This window comes from Chaetodon trifascialis, chromosome 20, assembly GCF_039877785.1.
Source record: "Chaetodon trifascialis isolate fChaTrf1 chromosome 20, fChaTrf1.hap1, whole genome shotgun sequence".
NCBI lineage: Eukaryota > Metazoa > Chordata > Actinopteri > Chaetodontiformes > Chaetodontidae > Chaetodon > Chaetodon trifascialis.
Window position 1 is genome coordinate 19304602 of NC_092075.1, and position 15399 is coordinate 19320000.

The following is a 15399-nucleotide window of genomic DNA, read 5'->3' on the forward strand; positions in this document are numbered from 1 at the left end:
ATCATGATCTCTGTGTTCAGAGACTGTAACCTTGAGATTTGGGATGACAACTTGTTCCACAGAAGATAGTTAGGACTAACTTTAAGCCTGGCTCAGTGTTGTGGTCTGCAAGTCAATGATGGAGGAGGAGGCTTATGAAAGGAGCTTAAATAAAAGCTTAAATATGAAGATTTGGTGGCAGAAACTGAACAGCAGGGATGGTTAGAGTCTGTCCTGTAGAAGTTGGATGCAGAGGCGTTATAGCATAATAGCATAATAGCATGGTAATGATGATCCTCTATCTGGTTTCAAACAATCACATTGTGATGAGTAGTTCTACAGTCATGAATTTATAGTCAGATTGTTTACATGTGAAAATCATATCTTATGTAGAATTACATACTGCCTGACATAGAGCTTGCTTACAATACAAACAAAAAAGGAAGCAAACCAATTGCATTCATGCTCATATCTCATTGTTAAATTTCAAAGGTTCAAGAACTAAGTCTTCTGGGGACTCAAGCCACACACTTGACTCAACCACCCTGGACAACATGGGGGGATCTTCTGCCTCATCCACCCTGGACAACATGGAGGTCACCTCTGCCTCAACCTCACTGGACAACACAAACATCAGTGACACTCAACCAAGAAATGGTAAAATATAAAAGGCACCCAAATACAAAATGTTTGAAGTGAATGTACTTGTGATAAATAGAAAAGTTTATTTTCAGGGGTTGTAGTATGTGAATGCATGCTTTTATTATAATACATGTTCTAACTCATACTTTTAGATTCCCAGCAGAACACAGCACTTCAAGTGGGGACATCCCAAGGTTCCTCAAAATGCTCCAGTGGAAAACAAGGTTAAAGAGCATTTTGTGTTGACATCATTATTTTCTACATTATGCTTTATCATATCCTGCATTCTTCACATTAGCAGAGTCATTGTTCAGTTGTTAAAAGTTTTTATTTTGTTTCCATTCATGACAGCTGGGAAGGTGAGAAGCAAGTGGACAGATGATGAAGTGAAGGCTGTTGAACGGCACATGTTTCAGTTCATAACAAGCTGCAAAGTACCAGGTAAAAAGGACTGTGATTACTGTCTCCAGGCAGAGCCAGAAGCTTTGAAAGACAGAGACTGGGTTGCCATCAAATACTACATTCACAACAGAATCATAGCATTAAAAAGGAAGATGAATAAATAGAACTATAAAATGCAAACTGTGGCCTAGGTACAGTTCAGTATCAGTTGAACTTGAGTTCATTTTCTATGCCTTGTTGTTCAGTGCTGCCAAATATTCAGATTAATCAGCGCAGTTTTTTTCATCCCTCCACTCTCCTGGTTTTATTCACAGTACCTGTCATAATTTCTTTCTAGATTCATACTGTGCTCTCAGTTTCAATAAGCAGTGGAGATGGTTTTTGAAGGGATTGTTACCTCTACAGCTGTCTCTGTGGTTTTAAGCATAGCGTTGTTCTTACACATGTAACCCTAAGTTGTTGAGTCTGGTTTTTGAACTATTAAGAAATCGTGTTTGAATGGGAGCTCAATGAAACAGGCCTCATATATAGTAACTTGTCTTGATGTAAATGGTGATGTAAATTCTTTACATTACGTAGACAGACCTGCTGAAAACAATGTTTCATAGCAGCTGTAAGCTTCAATATGAGGTTCAGTGTGTTCTTTTTTATAGAAAGATACCAAGAGACATTTCCTGGTTCAGTTGAAACGTGCTTTGTCTACAGCACTGCCTCACGCCGTGGAGGAAAGGAGGCAAGATTTCTGTTTTGTCAGAAATCTTTCTGGGTGTTATTTACATATTTTGCCAACAATTAATAAACAAAAGGCAGAAAGTGTTCGATGTTTTTATTCACATGAACATTTACTACAAAATTCAAAATAAATAAATGCAATGCAATTAAACTTAAGAATTAGACTGACCACATTTTTCATCTATGTCTCTTTTGAAGAGTTTATACAGCTCAGTTTCACTGTGTGGTATTAACCTGTGAATATCTGACATTTCTGTCAGAGGTTTGGGAGCATGGCTGTTGTTCACATATGCCTATTATACATTTAAAATAAATCTAACAGATATTTTAATTATATGTGACAGGAGCCAAGGTCTTTATAAGTCACATATACTTGAAAATTTTGTGTGTATCCAACGGTTTCACAATTCACCTAAACATGAAATATCAGTGTGTAACGTAAAAGCACTTATATTTCACATAAACCTGACAATGTCCTCACAAGTAGCATTAAAATCAGGTTTGACCAAAATATAGCCCTAGCCAAAATCTCAACAGATAGACGTATTCCTGGAAGTATGGGTCAGAAACACACTGATTCCCAGGCCTCTAGGACCTTGAGAAAGGCACGTCCCCATTTTTCACATTCTTGTCATACGTCCTGATATTTCCTGAAAACACGTATGTGTGTGTGTGTGTGTGTAAGATTACAAAAAAGGAAAAAACATTAAACAGACTAAAAATGAACATTAAACATGCTCATGCTGCCACACATATCATTTCAGTTTTATTTCATTAATAGCTTCATTTTCATGATTCCATTCATTTTTGGGGATAATCTTGATATATGTGTGCGTGTGTTTTGTTGTTTATTCTGTTAGCATTAGCAAAGCTCTGAGGACGAGCTGGAGACTCTATCAGCCTGAACAACAAATTAACCAAAACAATGATATCTAAAGAAAAAAAAGCTGTTATACTCCCAACACCAACAAAGAAAAACAACAGCGAGACGGCACTCTGCAACCTGCTAATGTTAGCAACTGATGCCTAATTTCCTTTTGATTACAAAGACATCCCACGCTCTCCTCTCAAGTGACGTTTAATTGTTTCTCAAAGTAAATCATCAACTCAGCAAACTAAATTTGACAAACAACAATAACAAACTTGCAGCGCAGGGAGACAAGACGGAGGAGAAAAAAAAAAGAAATGAATTAATTAAAAAAAAAAGACCCATCGCCCGCAGTGGATGTGAAACAGAGATGAAAGAAAACACACAAGACTTTTTGCCTTAAATGAAGCGTGTTCACGAGCTGGAGCATATGGGAGGGCAGCAACACATCAAAAAACAAGCTTAAACACACTAAAATGACACTTAAAATCTTTCTAAATTCATCAGAAAAATCAGTGTGTCCATGTTCCTTATGTTCCAGATCTTAAACTGCAAGACAACACTCATATGATTAAAATATGAACACTGACAGTGTGATTGAAGGCTCTTCAACATTCAAAAACAATAGTGTCACCATGAGATCCAATGAAGTCATCAGAAAAGGCAAACAAACAGTGCATGGGAGACTGTGAGACACCACTGAAAGCACAGACTGAAATGACTTCAGATCTCTTTGAACTGAGCAGAGGAAGTGTGACTTAACGCAGCCACACAAATCCAGCTCAGGTGAAAAAAATTAAAGTCTCAGTCAATATTGAGCTGCCAGCTAACAATAAACTCACATTTAAACCTCAAATTTCACTGTTTTTGCCGTTAATGTGATCTGATGAATTACAGCAAACATGTAGCGTTGTGTCGTTTGACGTCCACAGCGCACACACCGGGCGTGCTAATGGGTAAGTGGCTGTTTCTGCCCCTAGTGGCCACACGGTCATCACTGCAGCTTTAACACAGCGAAGTATGTGAGCACAAACACAGTGAGGAAGGAAGGAAACACTAAACTTGAGGAAAAAGAAAATTCTTTTAGTGTATTTAGGGGTTTGGGGTTAAAGGAATTAGACCTCTGATAGTGAGAACATGTCCTGTCCTCACTTCATAAATGACTGATTGAAGGTTAAGACTTGGTTAAGGTTAAAGGATATGAGTTTGGATTTGCTAAGGTCTAAGTCTGTACAATACTCACATGCTACATGTACATTAGCAAGGTTAAGGGTTGTCCCCATGCTAGCTGTGACGCACGTTCTTAGCGGTGAGATTACACTGTGAGAAATGGGGGACAAAACTTACAGTTCTTTTAATCCAAAGCACTTACACAAGTAAAGTGGGAATCTCAGTCCTGGTAGTCACATGTGAGATGGTGGACGTTCTGTCCCAGCAATACAACCGAAAGGATGTCTAGTTCAATCACGGCTAATCAAGGAAAGATTGTCCATGGAGGCACAAAGAGGGAATTTTGCAGTATTGACGCTGTAACTTTGGAAGATACCGATTTAATTTACCTAAAGTAGACGGCTGAAGCCTCACATTAGCCTCAGATGAACTTTGGATTGGATTTTTGTACAGAACAAGGTTTGTTGATTTTGTCCACCATTTCTTACAGCGTAATCACTGCACAAAGTTATGTCTTCACGGTCAGTATGGACCAGAGGAATGACTAAACCCACCGATCACTCTCTGTGTACATGTGAGAACTGGATTGAGACAGACTTAAAAACATCCCAAAACCATCTTTACAGGTGAGGGCTGGGCTTTGAATTATTTTGGTGAGGGTCCTCCTGTTTGAACATGCAAACGTGTGTGTGAGTGTGTGTACAAATGTGTACATATGTATGAGTGGGTGTGTGTGTGTGTGAGCGTGCGGGTGCACAAGGCATTTACCAGCCAAAACTTTTGTTTTTGGCCTCTGTGCATTGCCATAGATCCACACAAACACACACACTTGTGCACATGTGTATTTCAGTCACTTTTGGGGACATTACATAGACTTACATTCATTTGCTGGAGACTTACCCGAACCACTGGCCTCACCGTGACCCTAACCTTAACCTAAAGCTGACCTTACCCACAGACCCAGAAATTTTCAAACTGGGGACAGGTTTTGCCCCCGAGTTGTCATGTCGTCCCCAATTAATTGGTCTTTAGCCTGGTATGTGTCCCTGACAGTAGTGTGTGTCAAACACACACAAACACACACACACATACATACGCTTAAATTACAGGCATTCCTCTGTTCAACGCTGTATTTGTACTCAGAGCAGGTGCAGGCTGTATGTGTGTATATGTGTGTGTCAGTGTGTTATTTCATGTGTGCAGTTAAATTCAGTCTAAAAGAAGTGTTAATCTGTAAATCCATGATGTGCAGCTCGTTCATCATCATCACCATCAGCATACAAATAAGAGTGAGTAAATTGTATTTTATATATTTGATCCTTCTTGCAGTCATACTCTCATCTGGTATATTCCTTCTTTTTTCTCATTCAGCACTCCTTTCCTCCTTTTATTATAAATTCCACTGGTCCACTCTTTATTACATTTCTGTGGGAAAGCTTTTCCACAGACTGCAGGTCCTGTTGTGTCATTGTAATCCAGTGAAATGTCCATGTAATATCTCCAACACATGGTTTGTAACTCTCAGACAATATTGCAAATATGTCTGACATCCAAGTAAATGCTCACACATCCTGTTTAAAATACAAATGTTACTTAATTACATCACACTCACATCACACTGTTCAACATATGACAGCAGCATCATGAAAATGCTTACAAATTACAAGTACTGCAAGACTACAGTGAACACACCAAAATGGAAATCATACCACTTATTTTATTCTAGTTATGAACAGAAAAAATCCATGTTCAAAAACATTACCCTATAAAGGAAATTTAGGTATTTTACATTCTAGCATATAGAGCTCATATAATTTCAATGCATTGTAAACTTCATAACGAGCAGCATCAGTTAAATTATCATTTAGATTTTGGATTAGTGGAGCCACTCTTAGACTATATTTATAATAGCTAAAATAATACTACTGTTGATGTTTACATCGAAATGAAGAGGTGTTTAATAAAGCAGAGAATTTAACAGCTGTTGAAATTTGATGTGTCCTAAATTTGTCAGAAATACTGAATCAGCGACAGTGTTGGGTATCCAGTTATATCAATGTCAGATTTCCAGTCAAAGCTTTATTTTAGGATCCAATCACTCAGTAAAGGAGCTCGCTGTTGTCACCCATTCTGAATTAGATCTGAAATATTTCCTTTAAACAATAAGCTTCACCGATGTTTAACTCACACAAGTGCTTCCTGCAGAATTAACACACGTGTAGAAACGGATCATGTAGACTTTAGAAAAAAAAATCTAAAAACATAAACCTCAAGCTCAAAAAAACTGTCGTGAATAAACAAAAGAAATGCTCACATCAAAAGAGTAAAGAATGGCATTTTAGGCATTAAAGAGATGAAAAAAGACTCCGACAAACAGCTAAGTCGGCTGCTGAGAGCAAGAATGAAAACACTTCTCAGCCTCATCGTCGTTGCTGTTGGCAGCAGGATCGGAGGCCGGACCATCCGAAAAAAAAAAAAAAAACATTTCAGAGAGAAGCAGGAATCTCTGACCAGACGCCAGAATGCTGAGCTTAAAAAAACAAACGGAAAACTTAGAGAAAAATCATTGTGTGACTGATCTGAGTCAAAAACGAGCAGATGACAGGGTTACAGGTTCAGTCTCTGCAGCAAGACACCAACAATCAATTTCATGTGTGAAGCTTTCCTACAGTTTTAAGGACCAACAATAGACAGTCTGCAATAAAAAACATGAACATCCATTGCTGGATTGATGCAGTGCAGTTCTACTGATCTTAAACACAACCACTATCAAACACCACTGCACACAAACACGTCCAGTTCAACAAAAGCATCTCAGAATGGATCATTCACTTCCTGTGCAGTCACACACCACATAGAGCTTCAGCTTATTCACACATTTGATGTCAAGCTAAATAAAAAAGCACCAACAGCCTTGTGGCCTTTTCACCTTTATTTCTACAGGTTTTAAACACACCACAAATATATATGATGTGTCTGCGAATAGGAGAAAGTGTCATTGTTCCAGGGACAGAGGAACCATGTTTATGGCAAAAAATATGTAGTGTACAACAAAGAAAGCACATTTTACTGCCATTCCAATAATTATTTTTTTTTATTTTATTCATTTCCATTAGGGATGAATATGATATTTGCTGGTTCGCCTCATGCTTAATGTATAATATTGTCATGCAATCAGTTAATTCACTGTTGCTGTAGCTACACCTATTTTTAGTCTATATTTCTTTATGTGTTGTTAAATGTCACATTAGCTGCCTGCTGCTCCTGTTTGCACTGTAACCGGCTGTGTAACCTGTTTTTATTGTCAACATCATGTCTAATTCTTAAAGTGTGCTGCCAAACTGTTTCAGCGTTTTGGTCCTGACCAAAGGCCTCCATGCTGAAACCAGCTCATGACATGACAGATCATGGACCACTGCTATTCAAAGACATCTAAGACAAAGCTGGAAGTCATTTTGAAAAAACTACAAGCACACAGCTCTCGGTCTGCGCTCTCTTCCAGCTGATACAGCACTCGTGCAACAAGCCAGCAGAAAGTGGCTCTGAATTTCTGTTCCCGCAGTCAAACCAACTCTCCATTTCACAGGCAGCGGGTCCTCTCCTCGTTCCTTTTCTCTTGATGTGAGCGCGAGGAAGCGGGAAGGATTACTCACATCACAGAGGTGGAAACAGAGAGGGTTAGAGCAGAGAGAGGAGAAGGCTCCGAGCGCAGCAGACATGAAGGACACGCGAGCGCAGAGATCCAAAACCGGGATCACACAACTGTCAACACAAGACTTTTACAACTGTCCTGGTTAGTCAGTCAGAGAGTCACGTGACGACCATTTACTAGACATAGAAAGTTCCGGACTCAACTCGCATCCTCGCGCCACCTCAGGTTAATTGTCATGTAATTTGCATCTTTCCATCGGCTTTACATGCCTCTAAATTCACCCCACATTGTGTCTGAAGACAACTTAAGGCATGCATGTGATAGAACGATGTGTCTTCAAGGTACAGTGCACGAGAAAAATGTAGATTCTCTTCTGTCTTTTTAGTCCATTGTGGGTCAGGTGTGCAGAACCTGAACTTTACTGCAGCATGAAGAAAAAAAAAATTTTTTCAATCTGAGTCTATTCATCAGATAAATGTAGCACAAAGTACCAGAATATTACAAATGATCAGTACGTGAAATGTATGAGTTTACTTTCCAGCTCTGGAATTGATATTTTAATGTTAAATTCATATTAAAATAAAGCAGCAGTCCCTGCTGTTTGACTCCATGTCTGTCTCGTCCTTCCACTTCACACACACAAAAGATGAAAAACGACATGAACCTGCATTTCCTCCCTGCTCTTTCTTTTTCCAGCACCTGTCCTTTCCTCTCCTGGTTTCCTCCTTCCCCTCTCCCCCCTCGTCCCCCTCCCTCCCCAGGCTGGTGCAGACACAGAGAGGTGCAGGAAAGAGAGGAGGAAGCGTGGACAAAGCGGGCCGAGGCCACAGAAAGGCGGACTCCCGCCGAGCCAAAGAGGCGGCTGACACGCCGTACATTCAGCCATCGTTAACTGGCGATTAATGAAGTCAGCGACAGAAAAGAACTCTCCACATAAAACAACCCAAAGTCAAAATTGGAAAATAAATCTAATGAGCACTAGAGCTGCAACTACAGATTACTTTCATGATCAGTTTCATCATAAGGACATAACCACATCCTCTACCTGCTGATTTTGGGGCTTCAGCAGTGGCCAACACAAAACTAGATGCAGCAGAGAGAGAGAATAACAGCAAATCATCAGGTATGAGGAGCTGGTCGGGAATTTCAACCGGATTTGTGAATGTATACATCAAGTAATCCATTCATCAGCTAATTCCATTCAAACAACATCAAACCAACAGAAGGTTGTAGTTATAAGTTCTAAACTCGACAAATCCATTTCCATACACAACAAGAAGAGCTCTGAAAGGCTTCAATGCATTCCAAAGTTGTATGACATCATAACATGTTAAGCTACAACCTGCAGGTAAAGCAGCAGATGAGCAGAAAACCAAAAATGGCCGCAGTGAATAAAGAGCGGAACACGTGGAGCATCAGCGAACGTTCTGCTGCTGCAAACTCCAGCTGAGCTGCAGGCCTCCGAACAACAGCTGGGGTCAATTCAAGCAACTCGAGAGGAGCCACAAACACTGAACCGATCAGTGATATCAGGATATTTTATGAGCGTGTGTTTTCTGTTGGCTCTCACCCACACATAAGAACATCGTTCACAGAAACAGCTTGATGATCTGTACAGGGCCGCAACTCATGATTACATTCATTAATCCTTTAGTCTGTCAAATGTTTGGTCTAAAAAAGTGTCTCTCTGAGCCCAAAGTGGTGTCTTCAAATGTCTTTTTTTTGTCTGACCAGATTTCAGATTAAGATGTGACGAAGATCTGAAACAGAGAAAAGCAGCAAATCCATGTGAGAAGCTGTCACAAGCAAATGTTGGTGTTTGGTATTTATGATTAAGATTCTGTCAACTGACTAATCGTTTCAGGACTATTTTGTTGTTTGGTGAATGGATGTTCCCGTTTCTTCCTCCCTAAACTGAGGCTGCCTTTAATCCTCCAATCCTCCAACCAGCAGCCGAGCACATCGACTGCTGAGAGTTTCCAAAATGCCAAAAATCCCAATTCCTAATAAGGATTCAAGTAATCAGTCAATAATTGGGGGAGTTGATTGAGCACAGATTGAATTGTGGTCATCACGCTTATTAAAAAAAAATAAATAAAAATAAAAAATCTGGTAACGCTTTACTTTAATTCCCACTTTAATCATTTAGAAGTAGTATTTAAACATTCAATAAATTAGTAGTTGTAAACACCTATGTGTGTTTATTAATTTATTTTTTCTTACCCAAAAGTGCATTTGTAATAATGTAAAATGTCTTCAGAGGAGAAGGTTTAATTGTTAACTGTTCAGATGTTTGTGTACTGCTTAGAAGTGCTAAATATGAGGACAGGAAATAAAAAAGTGACTTTAGATCAGTTTCATTATTCATTGGTATATATATATATATACATTTTTTTAAATTAAATTTTGGATTTTTTTTTGTGGAATGAAATTCTTTCAGCCAATTTCTCAAAACAGGGACTAACCAAAAGGCGGCAGCTGTTTGTGTCCAGCTCTGCCTGGACAGCAGCATCGTCTTCACCTGGACAAATTCACAAAACCTGGCAACCCGTGCAGCTTTTCTGCACCTTCATGTTTTTGGGGAATTCTGCTCTTTCAAAAGAATTCACTGATACTGCACAGGAATCAATGAATCAGTAACAGGGAAACTGCAAACCAGGGCTATTTTCTTTATTACTTTTAGTCTCTTTTATTTGTTTTGTGCTGTAAATCATTTTGAAAGGAAGCTAAGACATTTACACCGACACATTTCTTTAGATTCGGAACAAGAGATGTCCTTTTTGAGTGTGGGATTATTTACTCCGACATGAAATTCCTCTAATTGATTCTCCAAAAAACAGGAACGGACAACACAAAGCCAGCAGCTGTTTTGTGTCCAGAACGGCTCTGACAGCAGCATCATCTTCATCTGGACAAATTCACAAAACCTGGCAACGTGTGCAGCTTTTCTCCAACTTCATGTTTTTTCTGCTCCAAAACCAGCTCAGCGATTCCAAACATGCAGGAGCATCAGCAGCCTTTTCTTCAGCGATACACACTTGAAGCAGCAACAATACCGACGAAATAATAAAAAAAGCCATGTTATCACTTACTGAGGACGGCAAGCCGGGAGGGACCTTCCGTACTTTTTTTGTGTGAACCTCTGAAAGAGAAAAAAAAAAGCAACAAAACAATACATGAGGGTTTAACAGGCCAAGAGGCTTTTATTTTCTCTTTAAAAGGAGGTTCTGGTTTGATTTGTTTGAATTCAATCGATCAGCCAAAGAGGAAAGAGCGAGGCCACTTTTCCCATCGCCGTCGATAAATTTACAAAAGAAGCTTTCACTGCAAACAAGCGCGGCACAGTAAGATGCAGAAAATCAAAAGACAGAACACAAAAAGACCAGGCTGATGTTTTTCTTTCTTTCTTTTTTTTTGGTTTGATAAAAGGAAGGATGGTAGCTTTTGACATGTTTATATTATTTTTCAGGGTTTCTCTCAAGGAGAGCGAGGGAGCGGTCTATCAACTGGGAAGGTGAGACTTTGATGGAAAAATGAAAGAGCTTTTTTTTTTTCTTTTTTTTTTGGAAATTGGCCCAGAGTTGACGTGTGTGTGTGCGCCTGTGTCCTCTCAAGGCTAACGCTACCAAGGCTACACCGTGGCCACTATTGTCCTGCTTTTTAAAAGACTTCCCTGCTTTTTTTTTTTTTCTTCTTAAAGTCCCCTTTCAAAACACATGCACGCAGACAAACAGGATGGTCACACAGACACATGAACACACACTCACAATGCTTGGCCTTCTAAAAAAAAAAAAAAAACCTTGTTTGCGAAGCTACACAGCGGCTGTGAACCGGGATCAGTCCAGGTTAAAATGTTTCACCAAGGTCACTGGAAAAAGTTTCTGTCTGGATACAGAACACAATGTAAATGATTCAGTGCAGATTGGCTTGTTGTACTTCAGCTGTTTTTCTTGCAGCTCATAATCTGAACATCAGGACGTAATTTTATCAGGTTCATTATCATCAAGCTTATCAGCAAAACTTTTTTTTGAAAATTAGATTTGAACTTTAAGAATTGAACTAAAAAAAGGTCAGATGGTTGCTGTTGTTCCCAGTGTGGTTTCCACTGTTTCAGGAATTTGTATGAATCAAAACTGTGTGTATCTTATCAAGGCCAATCATCATTAGTGTCATTGTTATTAAGAAACGGCACCAGATACTGGGAAATTTTCTCAAAAGCTGTAAAATTCAAAGATTTTCTCCTTTTTTTCTTTCTCTCCTTTTCTTTTTTTAAGGAGAAAGTTCTTGTCTCGTGTATTAAGCGATTGAAAGAACCTGAGAACCTCAACACCCCAAGCCATTACGCACTGTATGTCTGGGGCCTCATGAGATCGCTTGTTATGCTGATAGGTTGTCAGACATTTAAAAAACTAATGTATTAAGAATAATCTATTTTGATTTCGTAGTTGTCACTTTATTAGGTCCACCGAGCTAAACCTAATGCAGTCTATTACAGCAGCCCTGCAATAAAGTCTTAATTGTAATTTTAGAGGCTGTACTATGTGCTGCTGTTGAACTGAATTATGTTATTCTGAGAGACGGTTCTAATATTTTGTCCACCTTATCTTATTTATATCAACGTGAATCAACAAAAACTGAACATTATGACCTTCATGAAGGTAGGATTTATGGCAGGACTGTTAGACTGTCTTAGCTAGCTGTACCTAATAAAGTGGCACCTCAGTTTATTGTTATATCTTTAATTTACTGGAGGTTTAAAATGCATAATTATTTCTCTTTCCATGTTCTTGGAACTTCGATTGTTGCTGTGGCTGTTAGACATTTTGTGATGGAGAAAGCAGTAGAGCTGTTGCGGTAAGTGTCGCTGTGTCTGTGTGTGTTTAGAGTGTTTGTATAATGTGAGTGTGTGAGGGGCGCCTCACCCATGGAGTCCATAGGCAGTGGTCTCCTCCGTGGGTTGGAGCTGTAGTGCTGGTAGTACTGACCGGCTGGTTTGGTGGGCGATGCCGCACTGGGACTCCCCAAACCCAACTCACCACCCAGTGCCGACTGGTCGAGAGACAATGAGACGAACAGACACAGAAACAGAGACACGGAAAGAGACTGTTAATCATGTGACCTTGCGACTCAAGGACCAAGAAGAACAAATCGGTCTTCTCAAAGAGAAACGGTAGATTTTCAGAGGGTATGAAGATTGTAGCATGATGATAAGCCAGTCATTAATATCTGGAACTGTAAAAATGACATCAACTGGGATTAAAGATGACCTAAAAACTACCAAGATAAAGGTACCAGAGACAAGTAAAACAACTAACAAAGCATATTTTTTAAAAAGACGTGGTAACTTCCTGAAAAAGGTGTGGCTCTATTTAATACCAAATGTTACTCAAACGGAAGGAAATAGTGAATTTGTTGGGGACTATTTTCAGCAGTGGATTAATACACATTTGGTGTTCTAATGAGTATTTATGTACAGTACATAATATCACCTGACATTCTTAAAAAAAAGAACACTGATCACTGGAAGGCTGAAAACACTTGAAATGTTGAGGATTGTTACATTGTTGAGAAAATGGTTAAAATGTTCAGCAGAGCTAGCACGATGAAACGAGAAGAGAATGGAAGCTGGAATGTTCACAGGAGAGAATCCTGGATTTATCTGCAACAATTATCCAGAAGACTTGTCTGTGGAAAGCCAGAACGTGGAGTTGAAGAACATCAGAATGTTGATTAGACAATGTGGAAAATATGTGAAATATCGACGATAGAGTGTCGAGAGCAAAGAGACTATTGATCACAGAATGTTGATGAGTGGATTGCTGCTGATCAGAATGTTGAGCACAGCCGGATATGCTGGTAAGTGGAAGACATTTATGTTGAATATAAATGGACTCTTGATGAGAGCTGGAATGTCAGCTTGTTGAAGAGAGAATGTAAAACATATGAAATATTGACAAATGTCCTAATATTAAAGACAGTCAGGATATTGATCACTGCTGAAAACAGCTGAAATGGTGGAGTGTTGACAAAAAGCATGTTGGGCAAAACTGGGATGCTCCAAATATTCAAATTTCAGCTCCATTCGGGCGTGCTGAGCTGAAACATCAGTGGAGGCTGGGATATTGAGGACTGTTTGGAATATTAAGAATAATGGCAGGGTCATGTTATATGGGAGTAACTCTATAACTACCAGTAATCAAATCTGATATCTGGCTCTAATATGTCTGACTTGGAAATAAATATTCCAAAAGTGTCTGAAAATGCAAAGATTCAAGGTAATTAACCACAGTTGAACTGGCAGTGCACCGTATTTTTAACTCTTACGTGCCCAACTCTGCAATCATGTTAACATCTTGTGTCATGCAATAACATGGACGCTTGCAAGTGGCGTATGTGGCAATCTTCCTCATCACTACTATCCATCATATATGATGGAACTCCATATTAGCAGACTATTAGACAATCATTGTAACAGTGTTAATAATTAGTTCACATTAAGGCATGCTTGCGTGCGTGTGTGTGTGTGTGTGTGTGTGTGTGTGTGTGTGTGTGTGTGTGTGTGTGTGTGTGTGTGTGTCTGTGTGACATGTCCACATATTAACAATGTAAGTCCACGTCTGTGTGAGCATGAAGTATGACAACATTACAATGGAAACAGTTGATCTGAAAATGCATCTGATTACCAAAACTAATATCAAAAATGAAAGATCCATGAGAAAATATTTTTTGTGTAGACAAAAGCATAAAACTGCTAACAGACAGACAGACAGACAGACAGACAGACAGACAGACAGACAGACAGACAGACAGACAGACAGAGCAGTTTAACATCCAGAAACAAAGCCTACCTCAGACACCTCTGATAAAACAAGCTGCTAATGATAAATGAAAGCATGGCTGTGATGGTATTTACCTCCATGAGAGCGACCTCATGCTGCTCAGCGTGGAGACGTTCATCTCGCTCCACAGCTCAGAGTCTAACTTCTCCTCTCTGCCGCTTTTTCCCTCCTCTAACTGTGACTCTGTTTACGGCTCAAACTTAGCAAACCGCTCACACATTGTCCCACTAATTAAGTTCAATGATTCGGCTGCAACAAGTGGCGTCTGGGCTGATTTGGAGAGAAGAGAATGCGAGAAGAAAAGACAGAGAGAGGGATGGAGGAGACGGTCATTTCTTTCTTTTTTTTTTAAAGAGGCACAAAAAGTTAGCGTGGAGGGAAGAGGTAAAAAAGAAGCTGCCAACCCCCACCCCAGCCCCCCCTTTAAATAGACTCCACCACTACTCCGTTAAAGGGTAGATTTTTTTTCCCAGCTTTCTCGTTAAGTAATTAGTGCGCAGTGTATTTAAAGCAGAGGGTGGAGAAGTGTGTTTGGAGGGGGGATGGATGTTTTTCAGGCTAATCTGAATTCTGATCAGCGCGTTCGTCCTCTCTGTGGCTGAAAACAAGAGTTAGCTTGGCACTGCCAGGCCAAGGAAGGCTTTTCTCATGCTAAACAGGGCCTAAGTAGGCCAATTACAGGGCCAGCCTCGGTCTCAGAGCCATTCTCCGGCTTAAAACAAAAGGACCCTTGTCTTAAATAAAGTCAGTCACACACACACACAGAGGGAGAGGGAGTCAGACACAAAGGCACACACACACACGCACACACACAATCACACACCAATTCAGTCATCCTGTTCCTCTGTCCATGTGTGTTTCAGTGTGTGTGTGTGTGTGTGTGTGTGTCGTCGGGGGTAAAAGGGGGTTCCCACTAAAACAAAAAGGGTCTCATTGATTGTGGCGCTTTTCTTTCTTTTCTGTTCGTTTCTTTGTTTTTTCTTCTCGCACTCGAGCATCGAGCCAGGCCAGGCCAGGCCGGTCGCCCCGGCAACTAGAAGAGGGAAAAAATGCCCATCTGTCTCTCTATCTGTCTCTCTTTACCTGTTTGTCTCTCTGTCTCCGTCAGTTGCACT

General features: G+C 39.9%; 1 protein-coding gene across 15 annotated transcripts in view; it reads right to left on the bottom strand.

The window, feature by feature from the left end:
* The window catches only part of tcf4 (transcription factor 4), a 248766-nt gene that overhangs the window by 110807 nt on the left and 122560 nt on the right, over window positions 1-15399 (bottom strand). For 13 of the 15 annotated variants that reach the window (XM_070988567.1, XM_070988571.1, XM_070988564.1 and 10 more), the window contains 2 exons: window positions 12368-12494; window positions 10538-10587 (listed from right to left, as the gene is read on the bottom strand). In XM_070988567.1, the coding sequence (XP_070844668.1) occupies window positions 10538-10587; window positions 12368-12494 (177 nt within the window). Of the gene's footprint in view, window positions 1-10537; window positions 10588-12367; window positions 12495-14358; window positions 14484-15399 lie in introns of those variants that run through there. The other 2 variants (XM_070988574.1, XM_070988573.1) reach the window with 1 other exon arrangement.